This window comes from Hesperophylax consimilis, chromosome 14 (assembly GCF_061612785.1).
Source record: "Hesperophylax consimilis isolate HC1 chromosome 14, BYU_Hcon_1.0, whole genome shotgun sequence".
Classification (NCBI taxonomy): Eukaryota; Metazoa; Arthropoda; class Insecta; order Trichoptera; family Limnephilidae; genus Hesperophylax; species Hesperophylax consimilis.
In genome coordinates this window covers 10,129,537-10,152,285 of record NC_142849.1, presented here as the reverse complement: position 1 = coordinate 10,152,285, position 22,749 = coordinate 10,129,537, and the positions used below count along the sequence as shown (strand labels likewise).

The following is a 22,749-nucleotide window of genomic DNA, read 5'->3' as shown; positions in this document are numbered from 1 at the left end:
TTTTCTTCAGGGCCTCCTGTGTGGAGTTAATATAAAAAAAAAAAACTTCCATACTTTCCTCTTCCCCATTTCTTTCCCTCCCCACACCGAAATAGTCTGTTTTCATCACAGCTTAATGGAATAATACAACATAAAATCATGCAGATATAAACAAAATTCATACTAGTGTTTTTTTAAACATCGACTCCACACAGGAGGCCCCGAGGAAAATAAATTCCTCAGGGCCTATATCATCATTGAGGATGCTTTGCGGAGGGTCTCTTTTAGAAGATGAGGTTATGAAAATGGGTCTTGAAGGGACCCATGTTGTAGGAGGGAGGAAACACCAAAATCTTTCCGCAGCCGAACTGTTGAACTCAAGAACGAGTCGTGGACACGACTGAATACTGTTACTGAGAGCAGATTTCATTGGCATACCGATAGAACACTGACAGCATTCTTACCTGACGGCTCGCTCTAAAAATGCAATCCGTTTTTATGACAGGGGAATCTATCAAACGGACCGCCCGTTTGGCACAGAGTCAATGGTTTTTCAAATATTTTGGGGCTCCAGACCTGAGGTGGCTGCCAAATACAACGGTGGTCAAAATAATATAATCGTGATGTATTCAAAGTATGTAGTGGTTTGTACAAACCTACATAAGTGTGTGGAATGATAAACAAAAAAAAATAATATTTAATCGTAGACTTGTACGCGGCGTTACTCAAGCTTATGAATGGGTTGGAGTAAAGTTTTGAGATTATGTACCTCAAAACTGGGTGTGGTTAAGAAGAAGCTTCAAGCCAAAAATTTGTATATTCTTGGTGTACCTTATATTGTAGGTAATAGGCATTAAAATCGCTTGACAAACGGAGTCTAGAAACGTTCGATTTCAAGCACGAAACTGGTTTTTATTTATTTTGTAAATAATTACATTAGAAAGCAAAAAAATTAATCAAGTGAAACTGTCACAGATAATCTTAGCTATAATACTGAATTTTTTAAATTTGTTTCCTTTATGTGTTCATACATTTCTATTGAAAAAAAAAATTTGTAGCTTACATTTAAATTTTTTACTGAGTTATTTTTTTATTTTATTTGTATTCTACTCAAACGAAACGATAGGAAAACCTTCAATTTATCAAAAACAAATTTTTGGTATTCGTAATTTACAAAAATTTGTTATAAAAATTAATCAAAATAGTGATTTGGCACTAAGCTTCGCCTTAAGGTGGAAAAAACATGATATTATTGTTAAAAAATGAAAAAAAAGTATGTATTTGTTTCACTTGATCGCGCCATGTCTACTACCATTCACTTCCACGTGATACATTCTTCTTACACCCCTTTCTTCTGTCATTTCATACGCTTATTTTTACAACACATAAGTATTTGTTTCATTGCTGAAAAACCTACATTAGGTATATGGTAGTTAATTGGACTCCGTATATATTTTCAGTGCATAAATAATGCATTCAGTCTTCCTCGGGTGTCCCCGACTTTTTCTAACATTCACTACTGATTACAATACTTTTAATATTAAAAAACAACATTTTATCTACTTTATTTCGGCACGTATGTACAAACATAAGTGCGAGGAAACTTTGATTTACCAAAAAATAATAAGACCTAGTGAAAAGTGAATGATTTCGTTTCTGTGGGACTCCAACTGGACTTCGAGGTACGTCACGAGCTTGCGAGCGGCCCGATGCATTTTTTTCAGAAACCAACCAACTCAACATTGCTAATACATTTTCTTCGAACCTTGGGTTGTACCTACGTGCCTACGGAAAGTTTGGGGCCTTCTTGTCAATGTTCAAGTATTTATTAACTTACTTGCTAGTTGGGAGCGGCACAGCGTATGGACGGAACCAATCCTATTTTTAAATACATCTATTTTAATTTCACTTTTGTCTTCGTGAATGAATGAATGAATGAATGCAAATCTTGGAAGTGGAAATTAACCCACTTCCCGACATCCGATCGAGCTGATACTCGGCAGATAGACTTGTTGTCGATGGCAATGCATTATATCAAAGGTGGCAATCAAGAATACACACGCGGCCACATAAGAATTTCTCTGAAATTGTTTGACATTACGGAAGTTAATGTACGAAATAAATGTCAGGCCTACCCAATAGGGATTTGGCGCCATTGTTAGCGAGGTTAATTCTAGTCCCCAGGGAGGAAGGTTCAATCCTCAGTCAAACAAATGAAAAATAATATGTTTTTAAATAATCTTTTAAGTAAATCAATAAAAAATAGATAATAGCAAAAAAAATGTTTTTTTTTAAATTATTTGAGATGAGCGATAACTTCTTACCTTGCACCTCGTGCAGCCCGCGTGGTAGCTGGCACGTGGCGCCGCAGTCATGCTGGCAGCACTTGAGCACGCCCGGGCACCCCGAGTCGCGCTCGCACGCGCGCACGCACGCCGCGTCCCATGCGCTCAGTTCCCCGGCGCCCGCGCACCAGCCCGCCTTCTGCTGGCTTGATAGACAACGGGAGACGCACTGGAGAAAAGGAAAATAAACAATTTAAATGAGAAATACCAAATAGGGTACCCTATTCATATAAAACTCCAGGAAAATTTTGGCAGTACCAACAACGCTGGCCGCTAGATGCGCTGGTGGAGCATGGTGTCGTTAACCTTCCTTTTAATTGAATTTATTTATGTTGGGAAGTAATAGCTTCAAAGATGTACTCATGGAGGGCAGTGCATAAAGCTTGCGTGGAAGTCCGCAAGATGGCAGCCAGTGGCCAGTAGTCGCCAGGGCCAGTGGGAATGCTCCCAGACAAACTTACTGTTTCAGATCTCAATTAGCCAGCTTCTAGTTAGGTCGACTATCGAGTCACCATTGCAAGTATTAATAAATCCCCGACTTATCACAAAGAACCATTTATTTATATGCTCCTTCCACGTCGAGTTGGAGAACTGTTTGTGGGAACACAACAATTTAGTGGCGGTGTTTTGCGCTTTCAAATTTGTATTTTGATCAATATTAATAAAACACATATTTAAAAATTTCCCACAAAGTAGAATCCATGTGTGCAGTTTACGGATGTAAATTACAAACAATAACAAGCGATTTCGTGTTCAACAGAACGACGGTGGAAATAATTCCCCGTGTTTGTGTTTCCTCCCTCCTATAACATCGATCTTTCGAAGACCCGTGTTCACTCCTTCATCTCCTCTAAAAGACCCTCCACACAGTATCCCCAAAGATGACATGGGCCCCGACGGAAATTATTTTCGACAGGGCATAACGAGAGTTATGAAAATAAAATAAATTAAAAAAATCTACCCGATTACTGATTTTTTCAAATATATTTTAAAACAAAGTTTTTCATAACTTTAACACTAAACCAGTCTTTAATTCTGACATACACCAGCACAAAACACGATCACAAAATCAAATACATTTATCGTCATCTACTTGCACGACTAAATTTGGAATTAACTCCTTACATTACGCCCTTGAGGTGATTTTGCGCCCTTGAGGTGATTTTCTCACGAAAACGGCGCTATATAAATAATCCAATCATTATTATTGCACAGAAGCAATACAACGCATTACCTAGTAATCTAAAACTTCCGGCAACGAACGAAAAACATTGGCAAAGCTATTTCCTCAGCAGTTTTATGACTGACACATTCTTTCTTTGGAACTCCAAAATAACTTCTGCGTTTATTTATTTTAATTTATTTAGGTATGTTTATTGTCTTTAATCTAATGTTGTCTTTCCCGAAATGAGTTTTGTAAACTCACTGGGAATAATACATTATAATTTTTTTATCACTTTGTAATGTATTATCTTGTAATAAATAAATAAATAACATGTTAATAATCATCAAATATCCAAATATCCTAACATAATAATCAAATGTCCTAACAATGAATGTTAAAAAAAACAGGATACATGATTTTAAGCTCAACTCGTAAAATCATTCCTACTCATGTACCCTTAAAAATTGAATATTATGAGAAATATCTTGGGCTGTGCATTGATAAACGCCTAACTTTTAAACAGCATATTCAAGATGTTTAATACAAAATCACCCCCTTAATTAGCGTATTTAGCCGCATATCATATCTGTTACCAAATAAAATTAAAAAAATGTCTATATTATAGCCTCGTACATTTAAAGTATATAAATGAACTACAGGTACCACTAAACAAAGTAATCAAAAAGCTATTTCACTTCAAACCCAGAATATCCACAAAAGAATTATATATGGGAACAAAACTATTAACATTAAGAAAATTATATTAATATAATACATGTCTCCTTATATACAAAATAAATAATAAACTCATACATACAAATACAGAACTCATTAAAACGCCCCAATACACACACACACTTTACACGGCAACACGATAAAATACATTCAAACATACTCATTATGGCAAGCAATCCATTAGTTACGAGGGGAGAAACATATATAATTGCCCCCAGACAAAATTAAAAATGAAAAAAGTGTGGGTACATTAAAAAAAAATCACTTTTATGCCCAATCAACAAAACAGAGAAAGCGAATAATATCGTTATTTAATGTATTAGTTATTTCTAGTTAAGGCGATGCACTACGTCATGTAATATTTTAAATTAAGCCGCTATCAATAATAACCCTTACGTAAATGGCGATAAGGTTTAAATTCCCGCTTAACACCATCCGTCTGTTTTGATTTATGCAAGAAAAAAACATGGCCAAAAAGTGCCTTTTATTTTATTTTGTGGATGTTCAGGCATAAATATTTAATTTTTTTCGATTATTTTATAAATAACTTAATTTGCCACATTATACAATAAAATCATATCCGAAAATGTGTTCGTGAGTAGGAAATTTTGAACTTTAAAGCAGTTTTCATAGGCCTTATACATTTTTTTTTGGGCTTGTAAAAAGACTTATCTAAAAAATACTCGATTATTTCAAAGGCCACGATGTATTCTACTCGCAGTATTTAACTAAAGCATCTGAAACATTTCTAGGCGACCAAATTTTCAAACCAAAAACACATGATTTTGCATAACTACGTATGGCATCGCCTTAAGTAAGTGAAAATGTAATTTTCTTTTATCTAGAATAAAAACTTTAAAAAAAAATCGTAAAATAATACCAACATTATTTCACGATGTTTCTTTTATGTTTTACTACTGCACAAGAGTCCCAACTGCCTGAATCCAGTGAGACCTTGCGAGGCTAAATATAGAGGGGATGGGTGGGAGATGGGGGAAGGGATGGTGGGTGAGTAGATCTAGTCACCAAACACGTCTGAAGCCATTTCAAGCAACGTTTCAATATCAATGGTGGTCTTACACCAGGGCGATACTGAGAGTATTTTCCACTCTCATTATCATGTGTGAATTAACTACTGTAGGGTTTAGGTAAATAGGTAATTTGTATTTGAAAAATATATATTTTATAGGTAAGTAGTTATAACCTTACTTATCTACGTGTATAATAACTTATTTGTAGACAATTAAAAAATTAGCTAAGGTTTTATACCATTCAGCATCTTATTTCGGGTTTAAATTTAAATGTTTTGTATTTTTCTTGTATACCATTGAATTGCGCTAATTTTGACATAATAAAATCTAACAGTACCTAACTAGTTTTTCAAATGTTAGTACGCATTGCCTGTTAAACTGCACTGTCTGCGATTCGAAGAATGGTCAAACCTTTAAAAAGATCCCCTTCGCATGTCCAGTCGGCATAACTAGTTAATTATTAAATATTTTTGCGGTTCTAGGAAAATGCGATACTGCCTTACCACTTGCATATTAAAATCACCCAAAACACGCATATAAAAATCACGCTAACATCCATTGGGTTCAGGTTATTGCTTATATGCCGCCGAGGCTTCTTTGTGATTTTTCTTTCTGTTACATGCATCGTTTATGAATGAGGAAGAGGGAGAGGTTAGAATAGTGCTGTCAGTGGCATGCCTATGTTGGCTATCAGCTGTGAACTTTAGTGCCCTCCAGTTTCTACTCGATTGTGAAACCGGTCAATATTTCACGCAAATGTTATTTATGTCTTCACGTGCAGTTTTCAATGTTGACCGTATAATTGTATTTGACTGAATACCCGTGCCGTGAATGACCCGTGCCGTGAATGACCCGTGCAATGAATCCAACGAAGAATTATAATAGCATTTATTATAATTTCTCATAAAATGAACACACGAGCCAAATAAAATTCGCACAGAACGTGCTGATATGAATTTTCACGCTAAAGCGAAGACTTTTTTAAAGTTAAAATTACGATTCCACCCTGAGGTATTATAATCCATCGAGTTATATTTAAAAACGGTACATTATGCATATTTCACTTATTAAAAATTAGTGTTATAAAATTATATAAATATTTCTGGAAATTATTTAGAGTGGTTACAAGATTGCGAATAATATAGTAAGTTTAAAACTAAATAACAATTACGCAGTTTCCCCACAGGGGTTTGCAGAGAAGACGGATCGCCAAACAACTCAATATTGGCACACACTCCTTGCCTCATTCACATTCAGACATCATATCATACATACTCTTCTATTATTTCGACTCTTGACATGACCCGATTCAAGTATCTTCTTCATTTTTTTTTTCACCCGGTTTACGAAGAACCTGATAATGTTTTAAAATCTCCTAAGTGGTAACCACAATTAGCAGAAAATGTTGCTTGTGTTATAATGGAGGACTTAGCTAGCCGAGGAATTAAAGACACTACGCTTGCGTGAGACCCAAAAGCGAAAAAATACCCAAAAACTCAGCCACCGACCGGTGATGGTGTCATGTCTTCCTCTGGCGTCCCCGATTTCTCGTACCATTAGCATTTTCGTCATTATATTCTCCTTTCTTCGTTCATACGCTCTATATACTCAAACCTGGCGTCTGAGCTTCTCTTTCTTAATCTTACTCATTACGTTTACATCAGCCTTGTATTTTTTGCGGATCTCCACATTTTACCATGCTCATTCTATATCTCATTTCTACAGCATTCAGTCTACTTTTATCCTATGTCCGACAGTTCCATGCCTCACTATCATACATCAGAATAGGTTCCAGCACTCCATTGTGGACTGCTAGTTTCGTTTCTTTGGACAATATTTTAGTAGTGCCTGCCGCGATCAGTTCTCCTTTGATGGAGTTCATTTACTCTTGCAATGAAATATACCTCTCTTGAACATACTTTTCAAATTAAAAAACTTATCCACCTGCTCCAAGTATTCATCATTCACAACTATATTGCACTCTGTTTTCGTACTCGCTCTTTCAAACACCATCATTTTTACAGACACGACAGTTCAACGTCGTATTCCACACCAATTGATGCCTTGTCTTTGCCGCTTTACTATTTCGCTCAGCCGCGTTGATGATAGTGAATTTAGCCTTCGCTCGGTTTTTGCTGCTTCAGACAGATTTCAATAAAGATATTTTAACAGATCGAACGATAATCATCTAATTTTGAACATTACAATTAAATATATATGTATATATAGAGCTTCGTCAACTGCTCGTTATTTAGGGTTAACTTTTGAATAGCTCGCTAAACAGGTAACCATGATCTGTAATCTGTGTAACGTAATGCGAGTGTAGATATAGTGATGTAGGGATACAGGGTTGGTTGGTATATGGGCGGTGCGGGGCAGAAATTAGTACCGAAATAGCGCTAAATAAAGGCTTCGGAACAAACGTGTTAATTACCTTGAGGAAGAGACGGCGCCAAAAGGATTCGCTAACTAGCCGAATTACAAGCGGACAGCGGGCAGATGTGCTCAAATTATTAATAATTTATTTTATTAAAGTTTAAAAAATACTAAGGCTGGAAACGATATCAGCGTACGCCGGTCACATATATCGCTCGCCGGTCGCTTGCTGTAATATGTAGGTGAATTGATGAAGAGCTGTAGTGCCACGAGCTGTGTACTGCGTACGATCTGACGATGCCCTGTGTCACCTTTGTCATGTTGTGTGAAGGTTTTTTGAATGAGCGGACACTGTGTCTTGAAGAGACCTATGTTTTAGGAGGTATGAAATACGAAAGCCGTGACAGACAAGTTGTTCCACAGTGTATGGCAGTGAGGCATGAAACTGGCAAAGGAATGATGAAACTAAGACTGAATGCTCTAGAAATTAGATCCCTGAGGTGTACGTGTTGTAAAACCATGAACCTATAACTGTGTTAAAACGTGGAGATCTGGAAAGGATAAGGCTGATGTGAACATAATGGAGAGTATATAATTGCCGTCTTGATATTGTGACATCGAATTTCCAATAAAGAAGTAGGCACTCTTCTCATTATTAAATGACTATCCTTGTGACGTGTTCAAGTATTTTTGTTTAAATTATTTTCTAAAAAATAATAACAAGGTATCTAGAACAGTCGATCGATAAAGGTTTTATCGATAATGTCGGTAACTTATCATCATTCCTGAGCATGACTGCAGATCTCCAACGAACAAACAACAAGTGATCATAATATATGAACTGTTGATTGTATGTTAGCCACCGGCGGTAGTGCTCGTAAAACGATAACAAGTTATCGATAAATCCTTTATTGATCTCCGTGCTAACAAACTCTCAAACGGAGAACTAGTCCAACGGTTTGCAAATAAAATGGATCTATCTTAAGAGTTTCATATGATTTACTTTTAGTTTTGTGCATCAGGTTCGTGTGAACCTTTAACTCCCCTGACCTGTTATGGGATCCTGGCATTCGCTCGGGACCCGCCTTTCACCGCCCCGCCCAAGGCCGCGGGCTGCAGTTGTTAACCTCTGGACGAAGGCAGATTATTACTGCCTAAGATTAAATATCTCAAAAAAGAATTTTTTTTTCTCCTACCATCACGAGAAAAGTATGTATTAATATAGAGCGACTATTTACATTTTTTCATCTAACATTATACTACGTAAATAATGGGTCATGTTTATAGTGCTTGTGTGTTATATTCCCATAAATGTGGTGGTTGTTGAGATCAGTCAGGATTTGGAAACATATTTAAAGACTATTCGTAGGTTCTCCCTTTTAAAAATATCACCTTTAGCAAATATTTATTATACGCGTGGAAACTCTGATCGGTGGCTTAGCAACGTATTTTGAAAGTTTGGTTCCGATGTCGGAGCATGTACATCCATAATATATCATGACGAAATGCAAATAATTATTATACGCGTGGAAATTCTGATCGGTGGCTTAGCAACGTATTTTGAAAGTTTGGTTCCGATGTCGGAACATGTACCTCCATAATATATCATGACGAAATGCAAATAATTATTATACGCGTGGAAATTCTGATCGGTGGCTTAGCAACGTATTTTGAAAGTTTGGTTCCGATGTCGGAAAATGTACCTCCATAATATATCATGACGAAATGCAAATAATTATTATTCGCGTGGAAACTCTGATCGGTGGCTTAGCAGCGTATTTGGAAAGTTTGGTTCCGATGTCGGTACATGTACCTTGAAAATATATCATGACGAAATGCAAATAATTATTATACGCGTGGAAACTCTGATCGGTGGCTTAACAGCGTATTTTGAAAGTTTGATTCCGATGTTGGAACACGTGCCTTCATAATATATCATGACGAAATGAAAAAATACTCTGAAAGTTTGGTTCCGATGTCGGAACATGTGCTTTCATAATATATCAAGACGTAATGCAAAAATATTTGGATTTTCATGAGCGCTTGTATTCGTGATTTACTAAAATTTTTCAGGAAACCTGTTAATTCATTCTTTAAAGTATGCAATCCCGTTTTTATGCGGATTACCAATAATTTTAAGAGATTCTTAACAAATTAGCAATACCTCCGTGTTCACTTTAGTACGTGCGTACTAATCATGTATAGATTCAAATCTAAATAAGATGTCGCAATGTTAGAAAATATACTACGTCATTACGCAGCAATCGTGTTTATTTTCTACGAACATATGACTAGAGGTTATTCCTAAAATATCGCCAGTACACCATGTGTGCGTTTTATCCTTGTATACTTATTGTATACTTGTAGAGTTATTTTATAATCTTAAAAATAAAAATGTATTTTTTTACTTAAAAACTGCAAAAATTCTCGACACGGTACAGCTTTTCCTATCACAAATTTGTAGGTCAATTCTAGTCACTTGCTCACAGGACAGCTTAATAAAAACCTTACCATTCAAAATGCCTACATACTCGAGCGCCTTTAGCGGCAAATTCATAAGCTTAAATTTATCCAATTCATATTGTGTTTCGATAATTTGGAACATAAAATTATTGTATTTCATATTACGTTTCAATAATTTCAAACAAAACATTATTGTATTTCATATTACGTTTCGATAATTTCGAACAAAAAAATATGGTATTTCATATTAAGTTTCGATAATTTCGAACATTAAATTGTTGTATTTCATATCACGTTTCGATAATTTCGAAGAACAAAAAATTAGATACCTACTTTGGCCACGCATTGCCAAATTCATGACCCCAGAGCTCACTATTTTGCCACTTAAAAAGGACAGATAGTTGATAGACGATGACAATATTATTATTGATAAATTCTGCTTTGTAATTGAGATCTAATAGAACTCCGTCATCCACCGATGTACCTTCAGCTTTACTTGAAGAGGTTGTTGGAAAAATCGCCTTTCATTCAACAACAAATCACTGTTTACGTAGAGATATTTTTTAATTGAGATTCCGCTAACAAGTCAATTAACCGAAATCAAATTGCTTTTAGGGGCAGTCGACCCAAAATGGTTTTACATATAAATCACCAATATTTTTAATCGTATTTGTGCATGTCGATGGGGATGTTACAAGGCCGCTTCTCTGCGGTTTCTTATTTATCCAATTGCCACCCTTATTGCGCTTGAGGTTTAAGATCATTTTTACCCGACAAAGCGATCTACCTGTCTTGGATACTGAGATGAAATCACGGAGGTATGATACTTTGGATCTCGGTATTTATATATTTTATTAAATCGTCATACTCATATGAAATACAGTCGAAGATTTTGTTTATCCATAGTAAGGAAGAATGGAAAGAGCCGCATTATTTACATGTTATGAATAGCGCGATTAACTGGTATTTAGCTCCAAGAGCGTTTCACTGTGATATCCAACATATCAATTTATGCTAAAGTAATCCAATCAAAAGTAATATTCTCACTTTTTTTATTTAATCCACAGTGTTGTAAAATTAATTGTACCTAGATAAAATACTTTATAATCTGTCGAATTTCGAGGATGTGACAGAATGATGAGAAAATTCCTCGCAGAATTATTATAAAACTAACACGTTCTTTTTGAAAAATCAACAGAATCAAATAAAGTCTTTAATATTGCAAAATCTCTAAAAGATATGCATAGAATAACATAATTAAGCATTTCACAAAACGAATGAATGGTTTCAAAAGTAGAAATTATACCATCCCTTTAAATTAAATGATATCATATAGCCTTCGAAAGCTTAATATGTTGGAAAAAGTCTCGATTCGTTTTAGTGTTATCAACCAGTATTTCGTTGAATAGTAGACTTCGATTAATGTTGATTATTCCGATTTGACGGCTCGTAACGCTCATGCGAACTCTGGCGGAGTGAAAATATACTATCCAACACGGCTATCACCTTGCCAGGAACACATTATAGACAGACGAAATGCAAAGCACTCGAGTAAAAATCAGGACTTATCTATGGCAAAACGCATCCACTCTCGTTCTGAAATTTTTAACCGATATATATAATATGTTTTATATATTCTCCAAACAGTTATTGTTTATACACGTATTATAAAGCCGGTTTTCCGCAGCCCGCCCACATCGAACCGTGGCCTAATTGCTTATTGCACTATTTATTTTTTACTTAGGCGGAATTGCTCAGAGATGACCGGATTTGTGTCTTCTCCGTGTGTGGTACAGCCTCACTGCGTACCGTATAACGTCTCTCGCTGGCAGATTCCTCTACGGACTACTTCCGGAGATTTTTTTCATTTTGTTGTGATAATTTATCGGAACACCCTTCGATTAATCAGCGTCAGCAATCAAAATATGATTATGCAAATAAAGCTGTAGCTGCCATAATTCTTCGCTTGCGTAGTTCGTAGTATATACGATCAGTAAACATATGCACGTTTTTCTTTGTGTTTTTTTCGTTTCGCATATTGTAAGTATTCGTCGTTTTTAAATGAACATTCTTTTATAAGCGAAATGATATTTTTGTTCATCATCAAATTACGAGTAAAATGATATAAAATCATAAAGTTCTTCAAAATTTAAACTCTCAATATTAAATCATTATCTCTCTATGAGGGATACAGGTTAATTATTTTTTTTAAAAAGGGTGAGCCTGTCCGCCTGGTTAAATACATTAAGTTAAAAATTAAAAAAGGTTTAATTTGTAATATATGGATTAAAAACTAAATCATGTTTTTTTTATAAAAAAAATTTTACGTGGAAAACTTTCGGAACTTTAAAAATATTAAAGCATTTCCTTCATAGTCTGTTAAAATTACGAATGCTTATAGTAAATGGAAAAATAAAAAATAAAGCATTTTAAATTTGTTCTCTGGGTACATTTTTAATAGGTTAGATAATACCAAATAAAATTCATCAAAAAAATGTTCTATTTAGTTTTTTATTATATTTTTTTGCGGTTACAAGTTAATGTGGTTATATCAACATTGTCTATGTTTTACCACATAATTTTTTTTTAAAGTTTATAAAAACTGGAATAATCCAGATAGAGAATTACATTTTCACTTATTTTACTAGAAATAACTAAAATAAATACATTTTTTAATTACATTACACATAAATATATAACATAACAATATAAATCACTTTCAGCGTTTTGCTGATGGAGCATAAAAATTAACAATTTATTTTTAAATGTAACTACACTTTATTTTTATTTTTAATTTTGTCTGGAAGGCAATTATATATGTTGCCCCCTCGTAACCAATGGATTGCTTGCCATAGTGTGTATATAAGGTGTGTAAATGTATGTTATCGTGTTGCCGTGTAAAGCGTGTGTGTTACTACAACAGGTCACATTTTTTATATTTTTTTTCTTTATTTAATATTAAATTTAAAATTACATGTTATTACATTACATTAAGTTTGTTTTCTTTTTAATACATTAAAGTACATTTTTATTTTTATTTTTTTTATTATTTTAATATAGATCATAGTTACATTAAATCATACATATTTTGCAATATATCATATTTAGGTACATAGTTGGTCATGTATACCTTATCAGAAAAGAGGAGCTCTTGTGCCTGATAAGGGAGCCACGATTCTTACTTAGATTCAATGTTATGTGTAAAATATAAATATTATATATATATATATATACATATATATATATATATACATATTTTTTTTAATATAAGTTTTTTTGGAAAAAAAGTTTGATTTTATTTATTTGTTCTTGTTGGTTCGTAATACAGCGCAATTCGGAAGGGAGATTATTGTAGTTTTTTATGGCTTGGTAAATATAATGGTTTTGCATTTGAGTTGTTTTAAAGATTGGCGTAATAAATTGATTTCTCATCAGTTTGTAAAATTCTTGATATTCTGTGTTATTTTTTTCTTTACACATTTTTATAATTGAAGTTTGCTTAAATATATCATCAATATTTGGTACTGGAAACAATTTAAAAAGCAATTTTGTTGGGAAAGTAGAGTTTTTTTTAAGTATTACCTTATAATATTTTTTTGTGAGACTTTTACTGAGTGTAGGTTGTTTTTATAAGATCCTCCCCAACCTATGATTCCGTAAATAAGCAGGGAGTGGACAAGAGCATAATATACATTTTTTAGTATTTTCACATTTAAAATATTTCTTAACCTAACAAATATATATATACATTTCCTTATTCTCTTTACTAACTCCGTAATATGGCTTTTCCATTTCAAATTTCCATCGATGATCACACCAAGATATTTAATTTCAGAAGAGGAGTTGATTACAGTACAAATAGGATTAAGTAGTTTACAGTTGACATTGTCACAATTTTCATTATGGATTATGATATTTACTTTGTGTTTAGGTATTTTTTGTAGTGAAAATAATACATATGTTGTTTTTTTGGCATTAAGTGTGAGTAGGTTATTATCAAACCATGATTTTAAGATATTAATACATTCATTAGGGTAAGTTATTTAGGGTATCACATCGTGATACACCTTTTTTTAGAGCAATTGCTCGTGTTAAAAAGGCGGAGAAACGCGTGTAAATAATAATTTAACATATTTTTTCAGAGTTATGATATATTTCGGTATTCTATAGGAATTGTATGCAATTTATAATTAGATGGAATTGAAAAAATATATCGAACATTTAAGTTTTATGATAATAGAAAGGCAATATAAATTGCAATCTAGTAACATGTTCACAGTGCAACGAACTTGATAAAGTTGAATATATAAAATTTTATACTATTGATACAAATCTAAACCGTAATCGCAAATAAATAAATCCATATCTTAATTAATATATTATGCATACGTATTTTATAGACTAAACGCTTCAGTACTTTCATCACTTTGTTCAGTTTGCAATGTTTTCTGTGTATTTAAATGCCCTGTATTTATCTTATTTTACGTAAAAGCAAATACTGTTATAGAAACAAAATAAAATTATCTTTCCGGTGTATGCATTTAAAATAAAAATTACTAAATGATAAAATTACTGTCAAAAATGCTAACCAAACTTTAACATAATTTTTTACTCCAGTCCTAGAAAAATTGACAGAAATAAATCTCGCTTATGTAATAAAAAAAACTATAAATCAAAGCTATTGTTACCATAGCGACGTGAAATATGAATAATTCTTTTTGTCTATTTTTAGGATTTTATTAATATCATCCAGTATAAATATTTGAGACAATCTGGAAATAATAATTGTTTCTTTTTCTAACGTCAAAAAATTACGAAAAATATATAAAGAATACTTTTATAAAATATGGACCCCCGGTCATATATTACCCTAAAACGCTCAAAGTACTCAATATTGACAAATTGAAAATGATTTTTCTCTTGTGCAATCTTAAATCATATACGGCATTGTAGTATGGGGTGGTGCCATTGATGTAATAAGACTATTTAGTATTGGGTCAATGGGTGGTGCGTTTGATGCATTTAACCGGCAACTACTCACAACTCAATATTCATGTTATATATAATAGAAAGAGAACATTTCCGACAGACTTATTATGCAAAGAAACTAAAATATTTAATATTCGCAAATTATTTTTCCTGAACTATGTATTTAAAGACAAAAATAATTTTGAAAAAAATGAAAATAGAATAAGGGATTAAGGGATTAAAAATATATTTTACACCCCAAATTTAATACCAAATTAATGCAAAGAAAAAGCAGTTTTATTGGTCCGCCTACTCTTCTATCAAAATAAATACTAATAAAATATCATAGGCACTAAATATATTAAAGAAGTAAAATTATGGTTTAGTGATAGATATTACAATACTGTTCTTATAAATTGTTTGAAATTAAATTTGTTTAAAAAGTATTTTTATTCTTATTTGATTTTTTTACATTACCCACGCACAGGCGGTTCCTTGAGGGTTCTCTTAACTTACCTTTTTTAAACATTAATACGTATGTAATTTTTTTATTCTGAAAATGTGTAAGTGTAAAAATTTTTGCGAAAACATAATGATTTTTATGTTTTGTTTGTAAAGTGGTTTCCACCATACGTTTCGGATGGTGACCAGATAAATCATCACAATGATAATTCATCACAAAATCAACAGAATCAAATAAAGTCTTTAATATTGCAAAATCTCTAAAAGGGTAACCGGATAAATCATCACAATGATAATTCATCACATCTTTAAAAAGTTATATAAAGTCATAGAAAGTGATGAAACAAAAACTTTATTAAAAAGTATTTTTATTCTTAGATATTTGATTTTTTTACATTACCCACGCACAGGCGGTTCCTTGAGGGTTCTCTTAACTTACCTTTTTTAAACATTAATACGTATGTAATTTTTTTATTCTGAAAATGTGTAAGTGTAAAAATTTTTGCGAAAACATAATGATTTTTATGTTTTGTTTGTAAAGTGGTTTCCACCATACGTTTCGGATGGTGACCAGATAAATCATCACAATGATAATTCATCACAAAATCAACAGAATCAAATAAAGTCTTTAATATTGCAAAATCTCTAAAAGGGTAACCGGATAAATCATCACAATGATAATTCATCACATCTTTAAAAAGTTATATAAAGTCATAGAAAGTGATGAAACAAAAACTTTATTAACTGGATTAAGTAGGTTAGGTTAGGTTAGATTAAAAAAAATTTCATTGTTTCTAAAGACTCTATATCACTTTTAAAAATTGTGTTGAATTGTCACTGTGTTGAGTTATCATGGAACCGTTTCGGATATACCTGCTGGCAAATAAGCACGCTTGCAAGCATGCTAAAAACTAACATGCTCATCAACTGTACACATTTGCTTCCGTCAGGCATACTTACGTGCATGCATGCACATCCTTTCCACACTTAGCATGCTTAATACTGGCAATGTTTACACTCAATGTTTGTGCCACTAGGTAGTAATTGCTCAATAAAGCTCAGGAGAGAAACGCTCATTGGTACCACAAAAGCATGATATTAGTATTGCTACTTAGTGGCATGTGTGTCCGTTACATTGCTCTAAGCTTGCTACTTGAGTCGCGGGTGAAAGGAGGTGTGCTCTTAGCATGTCTGTACTTTGCTTATGAGCATGCTAGTATCGATTATTGTAGGGAACTGATACTGTTCTATAAACTTGTATTTTCTTGCAATGTTTCTATTTTGTACGAGAGCCTGTTTTTATACAACGGGTGTTTTCAATTGTTTGCTTGGAGCACGCTTAATCGGGAGATGTTTTAAACAAATATGCCTAACACAAGCAAATATGAACAGTTGAATAGCATAATAGTTTGAAGCATGCTTATTTATGAGCATGTGTGCCCGTACTTTTATAGCATGCTTTTATGCTATCTACTAATGACCATGTCTTTCCGTAGTCCGTAGCTTTACTCTTTCCTTTAGCACCTGATGCGGATGGTTAACTAGTTAGCGGGGGGTACACTAACATTTGTCCATCTAAAAAACGTGTCATGATACCAAAGCGTTTTTAAACACCTGCCCTAAATTATAATGACAAACTTCACGTGATACATTTATTAAGTCCACGGCGGCACCATGAGCCGTGATTCTCCACCTCTGGAGAACGAAGCCTCCTCAGGCTGTATATGTCCGGACCTCTGGGCTCCCAGTGTGAGAAAAGCTCAGCAAATAGGTACTGAAGTGGTATGATTACCAGTTTAAGATAATTGAAATGAGCCGAACCACCGAATGTTATTCCACGAAGTCTTTAATGTTTAACTGTGCGATCTGGCTAGCGACGGCGAATACACGGAAGAATTTTTTTTTAAATGCTTTGTGAAGCATTTTGGTTAGTGTTTTATTAGAAATAGCAATACCTATTTGGCATCGCGTGCGGGATGTTTCAACAACATTCATAAAAAAATATTTGCTCATTTAGTTAAAAAATTATCACTTCTTAGTATATTTATTATAATTTCAAACTTTGTATTCAATGAAATCAATTATGCAAATTTACGATGTAATCTCAATTTATCGAAGTTATCTGGGCGAAAATAAATTTTCTGTTTTTTTTAGTGTTTTGATAACTCAAGTGTATATTGAATTTTATGCCTTATTTTTAAAATCTTTTATATATTTACATTATACTGCCGTCTTAAACATAATTTATAATAGCTATGCAAAAGCCCAATAGGGCGCTCATAAATAAATACAAGATTATTTTTTATTTTTTTATTATATATATATTCTATGCTCGTACGGGCTTGTACAAATATTTGATATTTGTACATAGTGGTTTAGTGCAACACAATATCATTATATGAGGGCCAATAACAACACCTTGGTATTTTTAAATGCCTGTATCCATTACCTTGTTTTTCAATGTTTGCGTGTATTTTAGTCGTTTGGTAATTTTATGACGTCTCAAAGATGCTATGATTGGGACCTTTTTGGGAGTGAGAGAGTACTAGGCAAGCGTTACAATAAAATATGTAATTTATTTATTTATTATTTTAAAAGCCCTGATGGGCTTTTACATTATACATATTTTACATAATTTACTGCATAATACAGTGACAACAGAAGGTTTTTATTTTTAAAACATTAGCAATTTTTTTTATGTTCACAACATTTCTACGAGAAAACAACAAATATATGCAATCGGTCTTTTAATATGCTACATAAAAATGTCATTCAGGTATCTCTTAAACACAGGCAAATTTATATTAAATATGTCGATATTTGAGGTGAATTTGTTTCCAAGTGTGTGAAAGCGAGAAATAGGTGCATGTATGTGATATTTGGTGGTAAAGTTATTGTTTCAGAATAATATATTTTGCCTAGTTGCTCGAGTAGGTACTCTGAAATTTATGAATTGCAGGAGTTCACAACAGTCTAGTTTGGAGATAATAATCTTAAATAAAAAAGTTAGGTCATTTATTTTTCTTCTGTTTTCTAGGGAGTGTATTTTAATTGTATTTAGTAAGAGTGTATAGTTTATGTGTTTTGAATAAGTTTGTGTAATTTGAAGTTAATAAATCGTAAAAAATTGTGCTGCACACGTTCAATATTTTTTATATGAATCTGGTAGTATGGGGACCACACTATTGAATTGTATTCTAACAAGCTGCATACTAGGGACAGGTACACGATTTTTATAACCTCCAACGAGTCGAAGTCTTTGATGGTTCTGATTATAATATTATTATAATAATAATATAATTATTATTATCGTCGTCCTCTAATGTTATAATGATTGCAATCCTTTCGTTGTGACCGGGAAAATATATGAGTTGTTTTGTGACCAGAGACAAGGGTCTTTTATTATTATTATTATTATTATGTAATGAGCAGGCAGCATTCTGCTGATGCGCTCATATCTAATTTCACAACAAGTTTGACAGTAATTGAGTTGTTTTAAGTTTGAACTAAGTCCTTTCTTCTCTCCAAATGTGAATCCAATAGAGCTTTGAATTGATTTATATTTGTTGCATCGATGACATGTTGGGCTTAATCGATTCCTTCAAAGTGTGTACCAATGATAAAAGTAGGGCACGCTTGGGATTTATGCAAAGTAAACAATTGTGTACTATATAAGTACCAGCTGCGAGACACATTGCTACTGCATTATTCAACATTGTACCTTACTTTTATCGACCTAGTAGAATAGTAATATTTGGTGCACTTTGGGATACATTCTTAAAATATTTTAATTTTTTTCAATGTCTTAACATCTCCGGAACATCTATTGTTTTTAATGTTGTAGATCAAAAAACCTTCAATCAAAAACCTGTAAAATATATCCTATCATTAAAAAAATCTCTAAAAATGGTTAAAAATATGTTGACCTTTGAGCTTTTTCATTAGCCTATAGAAAATTTAATTATTCCCGAACGCAATGATTTCGGAGAGGTCAATAAAAATAAAAATTATGTTATTTAGGTACATATATTGGTGGTGTAAAAAATGGGATTATTCAAGCAACTTTTCAAAAACCTTTTAACACTAAACCAAGACATTTTATTGATAAACCAACTAAAATGAGGCTCCCGATATCCCGTGCAGTGTTTTAATCTGCTTTTTCAAGTGTACTTCAAGGCGCACTTCTGGGGCCACCTATTTATTTTATATTCATAAATGAATTATTCCAGCGCTGAATGAACACCACTATTTACATCTAAAAGAACCAAACTCAACCCGAACTTAACCCGATTCAAATATACGTATTACAAAACAACAAAATCGAGAATCATTATGTTATATTGTTCTTCATTCAATATTGACAATCGTTAGATTTTTTTATCTCTGGTACGCTTAGCATTAGATCACAAAATTAAATAATTGAATAATTGATACGACACCATTACGTCCATAACTTACATGTAACAATGAGGCATTTTTAAATTTTATTTTTTTTATTTGTACGAACGTAATTAAAAGCATATTTTGTAGTGTTTACAAGAGGTAGGTCCTTACTAAGTGACCAGCTCAGGCACGGGGGCTCCAATCGAAACCAGAGTCAAATTAGCCTTTCATAAGCTTGGCGTTCTGTACAGGGCCCGCAGATACTTTAATAGTACACAACTGCTGACCCTGTACAATTCGCAAGTGCTTCCCACGTTTCAATTAAAAACCATCTCTGGTCTGCTTCGTTTGATAGATAGTTTGATATTTGTCACATGAGAGCGGGTCGCTTCTACGACTCGTTCTTGAGTTCAACAGCTCGGCTGTGTTTGCCCTTGTGTTTCCTCCCTCTTACTACATGGGTCTCTTCAAAACCCATCTTCACTCCTTTCTCTCTAAAAAAAACTCTCCACACAGCATCCCCTAATATGACAATGGCCCTGAGGAATTTTTTGTTGTAAGGGCCTTATGTGTGGAGTTAATGTAAAAAAGATAGTCCGATAAAGCTGACGCACGACAGCAGCTTGTTTCTAAGTTCTACAAAACCAATTTATCTTAATTTGAATTAATAAAATATAAATTTCTACATGAGTACATCTAGTTTTGATACACTTATCACAATTATAAGATTAGGTACAACTAACTTAATTATAAGTATGTAAATGTGGATAAATATTTAAATATGATAAAACTGATTCAGGCCGAAGAGTTTTTCATTTTCTTATTTCATAACTTTTTTCCAATTGTTTTTTCTAATATTTGTATTACGTATCATTCATAATATAAAAGTTAAAAACACGAAGGATTACCTTTATTCCAAATTTCAAGAGCTTTTTGTTTAAGAAGTTAGAAATATTATTACAAACGGTAATAATATTTCTAAGTCCTTATTGAGGTAAGTATTTTAACAAAAGTTTTTCTAATCAATCCTACATTTGCAATATTTGACTTAACTCGACTTACAAAGTTTAAAGGTCGTCTGGGAATATATTCTAAGCGCATAGTCATAAATAATTATCAAATTGAAAGAGTTTTCTTGCGGTTTTTTAATGAAAATTCTAAAATTAAACACTTCAATGAATGCGTATTTTACCCCAAGGGAAGAATTGAGTTATTTATTTTATTTATGATAATATTATGAAATAAATGTTTTCGGTGGATCAACCTTTTGCATGTACATTAATGAATTTTATTCGCCCCGGTTAAGGGCCTGATTCAAGTAGTGAAAAATAACGATTTCTGAATGTTAAAATTTAATTAATCCAATCTTCTAGCGGTTAGAATAAGAAAATTACCTAAATCACAAGGAAAAGACACTGAATCAAATCGGCTTACTAGCTTGTACGAAAAACTTAAAAAAATGTATTTTTATTCATTTTAAAAATTTACTTAAGGCAATGCCATACGTACCAATGCAAATTCATGTTATTTTGGTTTGAAAATTTGATCACTTAGAAATGTTTTAGGTGCTTTAATTAAATACTGCGAGTAGAACACATCTTGGCCTACTAGACAATCCAGTATTTTTTAGAGAAGTCTTTTAATAAGCCTAGAAAAAATAATGTATGAGGCCTATAAAAACTGCTTTAAAGTTCAAAATCTCCTACTTACGAACGCATTTTCGGTTACGGTTTTATCGTATAATGTGGCAAATTAAGTTCTTTATAAAAAATTAAATATTTGTGCCTGAATGTCCGCAAAATAAAATAAAATCCACTTTTTGGCGATGTTTTTTTCTTGTATTTATCAAAAAAGACGGATGGTGTTGAACGGGAATTTAAACCTTATTGACATCTACATAAGGGTTGTTATTGTTAGTGGCTTGATTCAAAATGTCACACGACGTAGGGCATCGCCTTAATCTTTTTAAAACCATAAAGTAGAATATTTTTTTTATAAAACATGATTTGGTAATGTGTTTGGTAATATATTAATTATGGCTCTAAATAAAAAAAACTAAGAAAATGACACTGAAAAACACATAAAATAGTTGCTTTCCATTGACATGCAAATTCGGTGCAGAATCTTATGTAAAAATGTGACACTAGAGCACAATAAATAAACTTTGAATCGAAGCATCTGAGTTCTACCCTAAAAGCAAGTACCCTAAGTCGTAAGTATATAAAATACAATCAGAATAAAAAAATAAATTATTGCTGTATTATTTAAGACAGGTTCTCTCCATAAATAATATGCAGTTGCATCTCGTTTCGGCAGCCCCTTCTCCCCCACCCCACCCCCCACCATGTCAACGCGGCCCGGCGGTCATATTCCCAAGAGACGCGGCTGAAGATGAATCAGCGCCGTTTGGTAATCACCGCAGAGGTATTGCAATCGGCATAAATAACACTTCTTGATTGAAATATCGACACTGGATAAATGAGAAACTGGATGTTAACATTCAAAATTGGCTTTCTTTTTCGGCTATCAATACAATATTTTAATTGAAATTAATAAAATAGGTACTTAGTTTTTACCACTTTTATTGTTTATAAATACCAACATGTTTCATGAGCAATCTGTTGTAAACTAGTCACACCTTTAACTTCAATAGTGAAATAGAATTAATACATTGTAATGTCAATGGCATTCAGTTGGATAAACTGGAAATTTTAGAGATTAGAAAGAGTGTGAATGCAAAATTGAATATTATTAACAATCAAAAATTATTTTTAAACGACCCAATATTAAACCTATTCCCTTTGTAAATTGTTCCATATTGCCTCTCTTTCCCCTATCCATT

The 22,749-nt window shown here is 33.0% G+C and overlaps 1 protein-coding gene across 1 annotated transcript in view; it reads right to left on the bottom strand.

Moving 5' to 3' along the window:
- The window catches only part of Kal1 (anosmin-1 Kallmann syndrome 1), a 143,579-nt gene that overhangs the window by 7,743 nt on the left and 113,087 nt on the right, over positions 1–22,749 (bottom strand). The window contains exon 3 of the mRNA XM_089639216.1: positions 2,304–2,493. Within this exon, the coding sequence (XP_089495342.1) occupies positions 2,304–2,493 (190 nt within the window). The remainder of the gene's footprint in view (positions 1–2,303; positions 2,494–22,749) is intronic.